The sequence below is a fragment of the Salvelinus alpinus genome, chromosome 12 (assembly GCF_045679555.1).
Source record: "Salvelinus alpinus chromosome 12, SLU_Salpinus.1, whole genome shotgun sequence".
NCBI classification, from domain to species: Eukaryota; Metazoa; Chordata; class Actinopteri; order Salmoniformes; family Salmonidae; genus Salvelinus; species Salvelinus alpinus.
In genome coordinates this window covers 27,163,908-27,173,685 of record NC_092097.1, presented here as the reverse complement: position 1 = coordinate 27,173,685, position 9,778 = coordinate 27,163,908, and the positions used below count along the sequence as shown (strand labels likewise).

At 39.8% G+C, this 9,778-nt stretch overlaps 1 protein-coding gene across 1 annotated transcript; it reads right to left on the bottom strand.

The window, feature by feature from the left end:
• Positions 1-2,281: 2,281 nt before the first annotated feature.
• LOC139535796 (voltage-gated potassium channel KCNC1-like) lies at positions 2,282-8,753 on the bottom strand. The gene is made up of 3 exons (XM_071335604.1): positions 8,004-8,753; positions 5,178-6,054; positions 2,282-5,077 (listed from the first exon to the last, which is right to left on the bottom strand). The coding sequence occupies exons 1-3, from the start codon at positions 8,592-8,594 to the stop codon at positions 5,073-5,075; spliced, it is 1,473 nt and encodes a 490-aa protein (XP_071191705.1). The 5' UTR covers positions 8,595-8,753; the 3' UTR covers positions 2,282-5,072.
• Between the last annotated feature and the right edge of the window lie 1,025 nt (positions 8,754-9,778).

Below are 9,778 nucleotides of genomic sequence, written 5' to 3'. Positions count from 1 at the left end.
TGTTACAAATAATTCATCAGCACAAGAAAGACTGTAGTATTTATAGGCACAAATTGGAATGTATTACAGCAGATGTGATGATTAAGGAGCTTTGACCAAATCTCCATTTTACTGAGGAAAAAAACCTTCCAATGGTTGATCCTCAAATCTCTATTTACTGATACTCATGAGCAGAATGGCAGTGCTTCATGCTTAGTATGTAAGTGTGTCTTAATTTAAACCAAGAGCACAGTTCTCCGTTGGACTGTTTCAACCCTCTTACAGAAGTGAAGTATTAAAACCAGAGAGAACTCACACAAGCACACAGTGTTACTTTAATATCTGCCAAGACCTTTTCCCACAAGTATTTACACACCTTCATCACACAGATAGCAAAGCTTTTACCGTACGTTGTTACCATAACAAACGAAAAAAGTACACTTGACAATCTGAAAGGACAGGGAAGGAAGAAAATGTCCCCCCCCCCCAAAAAAAAACATGACCCACTTTCATAAAGTAAAATGCCCACTTGGCCTGTAACTTTTATCGTCGTTTGATTTACAGTTAGCTGTGAAGTCAAAATGATTCCATTTTAGCTAGCTTTCTTTTATGAAGAGGATTGCTTTATTTGTATTTTTATGACAATGTTCAAAGCCATGGTGTTGATGATTAAATTGACTACATTTATATTACTGCATAATATTCTATCTGTGTATGTTGGTGCGCATAATGTTTAATACTAATTAAGATTTTATCTGTAAACGTGACCGGGTGTATGTTTTCATCCTGTGTATATTTCATTGTATATTTGAAGTTTCTCTATTTTGTAGTTGGTATACCTTATCTATGACTATGGGAGTGTAAAAGGAGTGCGACGAGGGGGGTACAGTATGTTAACCTTGTGTGATCCTAATGTAGCCTCATTTTGAGAACGTGTATTGTCGAACTCTGACGAGCTACATGTGCAGCACTCTGGTTTTCATGTGTTCCTCTCTCAGCTGCTTGTAGAGAGGCGTGGCCCTCCAGACAAGAACACATGGATAAGCATATCCATGCAGTAGGTTAATATCCAACCAGTCTTTGCTTGAAGTTCTAGTCAAGCTTTATTTTAGTCGAAATCCCTCACTTTAAACATCTGTAAATATTCTTACGTCTGTAAGATTCTACAACCGATAATAATCCAATTATTATAAAGATAGAGCAAAACTTGTGAAGTATATAAATGTCTTAACACTGCAGAACTGTTTTAATAAGAGTTCATGTGGAAGAAATTACTATTGGATGTGGTGAATATGAATGCACTTTTTCACTTGAACTCCAAAAGAGTATTGTTATGTTTTTGTTTTGTTGTCTGCATGTTGGTATGCTCAATGTTTTCCCTAGCGTGGGTACAGTCTTTGTTAAAGCATTGTACTATTATATTATCTGCTGCAGTAACAGTAACGGGATGGGAGGCTAAAACCTCTGTAGAGAAAATTAGTTGTGGTTAGGAACTGCCCCTTTGTAGCTAAAGTCTTAAAGTGACTTTCAACATAATATGAGTGTGTGAGTGTGGGTATGTGTATTTGTGTCTATGAATGTGTGTTAGTGAGTTTGTAGTTTACTTCTTATAATAAGTGGGTGCAGGGACTTACCAAGTAGAAGTTGAACATTGAATCGGAGGCCCAACCAAAACCAACTCTCTCTTCCATCATGACGATTGTATGCTATTGAAACTACATGTGAAAAGAGTAATAATGTTTTTTGGGATATCACCAAAAATATCAATAAACCATAAAGAACCTGTCAAGTGATTTGTGTTGAACTTTTAGGACAAGCTAGATGTGTAGATAAGATACATGTAGTTTGGTGGCCTGAAACACTGTGCTGTTCTCTTTACAAATGGGAGCATAATGTTTCCTAGCATTGCGCAAACTTAACCATTTGGCACTCAACATATCCCATATTGGGAAATAACCATGTTCCCAGCTGAACACAATCACACATGTCCTCACTCTCATTAAGTAATATATACTGTACACAGAGGAAAGTATTGCCATGGTTCACAAGGATCATAATTAATTCACATTTCAATGCAATGAAAATACGCCCTTTGTACATATTTGTGAAGCAATCCCTTGGAGGCCAACAGATGACACATATCTGTACACAGCTGTTGTTATTCTGGAAGAGGAAATGGTGCTGTCCTCCCTCATAATGGATGTTTTGGCAGAGAACAGCTAAAGGGCTTCTCTAAAGCCAATGTACAACCCTTCAACAAGAGGACACAGCTGTGAACACAGGCTTAACCCATCAGAACACAGGCAGTAGACATTTTTATTAGACTTTGTTGCGGATGATTATTACAGACAGATATTGTGGTGATATTACGCTCTCACCCAACTGTGACATATAATGAAAAAATTACTGAACAGAAACTTAGAAACTATAGAATATACAGTAACTATAATTGCAATGTTTTAATTTGTAGTGTTAATATTGTTAGAGGTTTTAATGTTTTTATATCAAAGATAATGCATTTCATCTGTGTTTCAATTTCCCCTGATAAATCATGCATTTTGTTTTAAATATCAATGTGATTTCACACTCTCACCTAAACAAATCATGAATAAGAATTAACCAGGCAAGTATTGATAAAATTACAGAAATAGCATTGTTTCAACTCATTGTTTCACATATAGAAAAGTACATGTCTAAATCAATGCTCAATTAACGTAAAATGAATTAGTATAGCTATACTAAACCCAAATATTAACACAACATGCAACAATTTCCATGATTTTACTGTTACAGTAAATCAGTCATTTGAAATAAATAAATTAGGCCCTAATCTATGGATTTCACAAGACTGGGCAGGGGCAAAGCCATGGGTGGGCTTGGGAGGGCATAGGCCCAGCCAATCAGAATATTTTTTTCCCCCACAAAAAAGCTTTATTGCAGACAGAAATACTCCTCAGTTTCATCAGCTGTCCGGGTGGCTGGTCTCAGACGATCCCGCAGGTGAAGAAGGCAATGTTGAGGTCCTGGGCAGGCGTGGTTATTCCTGCAGTGGACATTCCGGCAGTCAACATGCCAATGTAACGCTCCCTCAAAACATCTGTGGCATTGTGTTGTGTGACAAAACTGCACATTTTAGAGTGGCCAATTATTGTCCCCAACGCATGTAATGATCATGCTGTTTATTCAGCTTCTTGATATGCCACACAGGTGAATGGATTATCTTGGCAAAGGAGAAATGCTCACTAACACGGATGTACTGTAAACAAATTTGTTTACAAAATTTGAGAGGAAGAAGCTTTTTGTGCTCATGGAAAATGTCTGGGCTCTTTCATTTCAGCTCATGAAACATGGGACCAACACTTCATATGTTGTGTTTATATTTTTGTTCCGTGTAAATTACTTGACTGAAACTTGAATATGATTACACACTCTACATGTCAGCAAAAGTATTGTATTTGGTTCAAAACATTCTCTAAGACCTAAACCTCAAATGGAGTTGTGCATAAAGGGTGTGACCATTGAGCAAGTTGAGGAAGCTGAACTCCTAGGTAACATTCAATGGTCAATTATCATGGTCAAGTCATATTGACAAAGTTGTTATGTCTGGTATAAAAAGTTTTTTAACACTAAAATCAACTGTACTAGTTGTTCAGGCTCTGATCTTCTTCCATCTTGATTACTGTCCGGTAATATGGTCAAGTGCAGCAAAGAAATCCCTAGCAAAACTGCAGCTGGCTCAAAACAAAGCAGCAGGCCTTGCCCTTAACTGCACACACAGAACTAACATCAAGAACATGCATGACAGTTTTTCCTGGTTGAGGGTTGACGAGAGATGAACTGATTCCCTTCTAGTCTTTATGAGAAATATTACTGTGATGAAAATTCCAGATTGTCTGCATAATCAGATAACATACAGCTCAGACACCCATACATACCCCACAAGACATGCCACCAGGGGTCTCTTCACAGTCCCCATGTCCAAAACAAATTCACGGAAATGCACAGTATTATACAGAGCCATGAACGCATGGAACTCCCATCCATCTCCAATTACTCAAGCAAACAGCAAAATTACATAAAACAAATGGATAAAACAACATCTCATGGCACAATAGGGACTGTGAAATGACACACATACAAACACATGCCCACACATTCTATCACACTCTAACACAAACAATCTACACACACATTATTCTTTAGTTGTGTTGTTTGTACAATGAGTGTAGAAAACATTAAGAACCCCTGCTCTTTCCATGACCAGGTGAATACAGGTGATAGCTATTTACATTTACATTTAAGTCATTTAGCAGACGCTCTTATCCAGAGCTATGATCACTTATTGATGTAATTTGTTAAATCCACTTTAATCAATGTAGATAAGGTTAAAGAATGATTTTTGAGACATGGATTGTGTATGTGTTCCATTCAGAGGGTGAATGGGCAAGACAAAATATTTAAGTGCCTTTGAACGGGTATGGTAGTAGGTGCCAGGGGCAGCGGTTTGTGTCAAGAACTGCAATCCTGCTGGTTTTTTTACGCTCAGTTTCTCAAATGTGAATGAACAGTTTCCCGTGTGTATCAAGAATGATCATTGAAGATCATTGAAGTCAACATGGGCCAGCATCCCTGTGGAACACTTTCGACACCTTGCCCCGACAAAGTCCACGCCCCAACGAATTGAGGCTGTTCTGAGGGCAGAAGGGGGTGCAACTCAATGTTAGGAAGGTGTTCTTGATGTTTGGAATACTAACTGTATATTGTATCATTTTACATTTGTGTGACTGTTCTTGTCTATCAGTACATCAGTGTTTTGTTACTTGTTGTGTTTTATGTTTTTGTGTGGACCCCAGGAAGAATACCTGCTGCTTCTGCAAAAGCTAATGGGGATCCCAATAAACCAATAATACATAGTACCTTGAATACACACAAACAAATATTGTTTGACCTTTGGGCTATAAAGATATTAAAATGTAAAATGTTATAATGTTATTCATGGTATAACATAGCTATAATGTCCCAATCTGGTGTAATGGTACAATCAGGATCCAGTCTCTACATCCAGGGTCTCATAGCCAGACTAACGCCGGGATTCATTCTAAGAGGGAAAGAGAGAGAAAAGTTGATCTTGTTTTATGAGGAACAAAAATAGGGATATTAATATAATCAAATATGAATATACAAATATTATAAAATACCTGAACAAGAGCGCTCCCCTGATAACAGGCATAATTCTATCTGCTCCCCACTTGGGGATGGCTGGCTAAGCGCTCCAGACAGGGGCAGGTGTTGCCTCTTCTTCTTCTTTGGGAGCTTTTGTTGGGCCATGGCCAGGGAGTAGTACAGGCGGAAGTTATTGACTATGACTGAGACAGGCATGGCTATGGTCAGAATACCTGCCAGAGCACACAGGGCTCCAATTACCATGCCGGAACAGGTCTCTGGGTACATGTCCCCATAACCCAGGGTTGTCATGGTAACCACCGCCCACCAGAAGCCTATGGGGATGTTCTTAAAATTGGTGTGCGCAGTCAAAGTTGGGTCTTCAGGGTCACCATGTACTCGCTCTGCGTAGAATTCCAGGGTGCTGAAAATTAGCATTCCAATTCCAAAGAAGACAGCAAGGAGGCAGAACTCTTGAACGCTGGCCTTTAGTGTGTAGACTAACACACGCACTCCCACCATGTGGCGCATCAGCTTAAAGATCCTCAGGATCCTCACAAAGTTCAGCACACGCAGGAAGCCCAGGGCATTCCCACTCAGCCCCACATCCAAGAAGAAGGGCAGGATGGCCACAAAGTCAATGATGTTTAGTATGTTCTTCACAAACAGCAGTATGTTGGAGCAGCAGGTGAAACGGACCAGGAACTCAAATATGAACCACACCACACAGACGCCCTCCACCACAGTCAGAGTAGGTTTGGTCACTATCTCATAGTACGTCACCTCTTCGGTGTGGTTCCCATCTATGACCAGCTGTGTGCGTTGCTCTAACGTGTGGAAGCTCTCATGTGTCTCCAGACAGAAAGCTGTGATGGAAAGGAGGATGAAGAAGAGGGAAGCAAACGCAATGACCTGCAAATGACAAGAAGGGGCATTGCATGACTCTAAGTGGATCATCTCATAATGATTAAAGACACAAACAACACACTGATTTACTTGTCTTCTAGGTTTGATTGACGTGTTGGACCATTGTATTAAAAAGGCTATTTGTTGTTGAGATTAGGCTTGTGTGTTGTCTCCTGAACTGACTCAATCCCATGGTTGTTGTTTCATATGGAGCCAGAGTACCTTCATTTGAGTGACATGACCTAATGAGAGTTACATGACTGAACCATTCAAGGGACTCTGAGGGTGAATCTCAATTGCATTTTTTCATTCCTTCATTCCTCTCTCCCCATCTCCTTCTCAAAGCACATTGGAGCAGAAGATCTGAAGTTCCTGCACTCCAATCTTCTCTGTTTTAAGAAGGAGGAAAGGAAAACATATGTAAGAAGAAAATAGAATTGAGATTCACCCTGAAGCTTCAATTCTGGTGAAGCTGCTTTTATTATTACAAGTCCTATTCTATGGAACAGCCGACAAGAGAATCTGAGTGTAGTAGAAACAGTGGATGTTTTATTTATTTTTGCACACACCTTTTTAGCCTTGCCTTTACTTATTTTTTACATTTGGCTTATGCTACTACCTTTTGTAGTAGTTGTTTTTTGCCTTTATTGTCTGTGATTACTTTTATTTATATCTTATTCTTTTTTGTTTTCAATTTTTATTTGTGAAGTGCATGGTTTAAAGATATGGACATTTCTGCGCATGTGCAAATAAAAATGTGTGAACAGTAGCTGCTGCTCAGTACTCTGCTGCCGCTTCCCCCTCCTTGTATACCTTTGCCTGGGATGTATTCATTACGCTGATTCTGTTGCAAAACTTTTCTTAAACGGAAGCAAACGAAACGGGGCAGGACCTCCCTGAATTTGTCAAATAACAACTCTCGTTTGGCAAATGATTACACCCCAGGTGTAGCCCACAAGTCTTATGTTGTACACAAAGGGCATGGTTGACATGTTCCAACTATTTATTGGATTCCATGCCTCAGTAGGCTATTAAGCATATGCATGATTTCATGTTATTTTTTCAGGAGGGGAATTAGGCTACATGCAGCTATTTACATGTTGTACACAAAAGATGATCAACATGTTCATACAAACTTGCAGATAGTTTTTTGCCCCAAGGCAAAACTCAAGTGGGGAGTTACATGCAGCTATTTAGGCAGCATATCAAACACAAGCAAGACACAGACATACAGTCTAATTAGAAATGTAATGTTATTTTTTTATCATAATTGTAAACATTGGCTAACAAAACACAGATTGTTTTTACTCCAATGCAACATGTATGGACTGTGTCCTGCTTGTGCAACTGCAATATACATTACAACAGACAGAGAAGGCTGTAGCCTTCATAAAGGCCTTGAATGTTTGTTCAAATCACTGCAGGGTTTTTATTTCAGCTGCTCAGAATATGAGGTAGTGATATAGACAACATCAACAAGAACAAATATGTGTACGTAAAATAACACATGCGCAGAACGTGATCTGGATCCATAGGTTTGAGAAAGAGGTTTCCAGAGGGGCAGAGCAGGGACACAAACTCAGTATTCACAGCCACGGCCTTTAAAGGGGTGTGATACATCAGACGTGCTTCAGGCTTTCAGAGCTGCTTCCACGTGCTTCTCCAAGCCATTGCAAGTGTTTATTTTTCTTCAAAATTAGTGACTCTGTTTCACTGCTGTGATCCGTTTCTATGCCTGCTGCCTGCTCTGCGCAGTCATTAGAGCTGTTTGGTTTATGGAAAAGCCATATGGTTTATAACTGCAGTAAACAGAGCCTGCCTGCTACCACACCACCTTCTCCACAGCTTGGTAGGAATGCCCAGAGGGAATTACCCAGCCTCACACTGACTAGCCTGATTCAGTCCCTATCAAAACTTTTTTTTTTATTAATTGGGAGAGAATAAAGAATACAAACCTTGGCAGTCTTAGACGAGAACGGGTCGTCAAATAAAGCCCATATTTTTGGTTTCCACCTTTTGAAGCAGCTCTGAGAATTAGCTGGGTTATCCTCAACATCGAATGACTCTGGAAACTCTTCATTGTGGTGCTCATTTGAGTCAGATGGCACGAACGCTGCAAGGGCCTCTTTGGCATCCCTATGTTGGCAGAATGTTATCCAGCAACAAGGTTCCACGTCCGCCTTGTCGACCCCCCAAAAAGCCAACTCCTCTTCAAAAAGGGGACCGCAGACATCTTTTGGACAGTGAAGCTTACCGGTTCTGTAATAATTCAGAACATTGGAGAAAACACCTGGATGTCTGTCGAAGAAGAATTCAGGGTCACCACTGGGGTCATGATCCATCAGTTTAGCCAAACGGGTACCAGGCAAGCTCTTGAGAGTGCTCATGTAAGTTTCATGACGCATACCACCAACGTTGATCACAAGCTTTTTTGTGACATCCCCTTTTTTGTCCCAGTCTTCCCTTAGATATGTTTTCGACGAGGTCCTGTCGTGGCCATGGGCTGAAGTATGGCCCTGAGAGGACACATACATTGAGCTGATCATGACCTGGAGGGGAGAGAATTGCACATCCAGGAATGTTGTTTAGCCTACGGTCCTCGTCTGTGCCAACATTTTTGAAGAGATTTAAAAGGTTTCTCAGGCCCAGGGGTAAAGAAAAACAGCATTACGGCAGGCTATCATCTCTCTCCTTTGGTAGTTAAGTTTGAGAAGAAATCATGATCTTTCCTTCTATTTATTGCTTCAGAGCCTACTACAGTGTAGTCCCGCCCTGTAGGCAGCCCCCTTCCTGCATTCCAAAGTTTTTCCCACTTCTGTCAGTTAGGGAAACCTGGTCTCCAAGCATTTAGTATTATTCCTGAAGTAAATCTGAGATACTCTATTTAGTATGATATGTTACATTTTGTATGGTATGTATTAATTTGTGGATGTCCAACACCCATTTCATATGATATACAGTATTACAAATTAAAAAGGTGTATTATGTTACGATGCACAATAGGTTCCCGAATTTGCAAAACATGTGATATCTTGCGAATTCCAACTAGGTGTCTAGCTGACTAACGTTACCTAGGCAGTTAGGTTAGAGGGTTAAGGTCAGGAGAAGAGATCCGTGATGAGATTTGAACTCACAACCTTTGAGTTGCTAGACGTTCGTGTTATACCCCCACCCTGACCAACCACCCTACTTTTGTTTTTGCCTTAAGTAACCATTTGTCTTATGTAGCCATACCAAACGTAACATATCATACTAACTTGAGTGCATCGGATTTACATTTAGTATGTTATTTCTAGTCTATAAGACCAGGCTGGTTAGGGGTACGGCTTAATTTCTTCACATCTTAAAGTTTATATCAATAGATTTCAAAATAGGTAAAACATCCAAACATAAATCTCTGGAAGAGAACAACCTCACAATATGTGAGACAGTTTTAAGAGTTTCTCCATCAGTGAACAACTGCTGTCACTGTCACCTTTACTATAAGGATGAACTAATAAGTAATTAATTGAAGTGCAAATGGTTAACAAACTCTTCACATTCTTTGAACCTCAACAATGACTAAAGCGTAAAGCAGTATCTATTGGGCTAATGACCTCTCGTGTCATCCTGCTGTATAAGGGACATGACACTGCCCTCTAGTGTGTTTCCAAGAGAAATAGTCAGAGAAAGAATGACATAAAAGCTGTATAATAACCAACACTTTTGCTCTTTATTCGCTTGCTTTTAT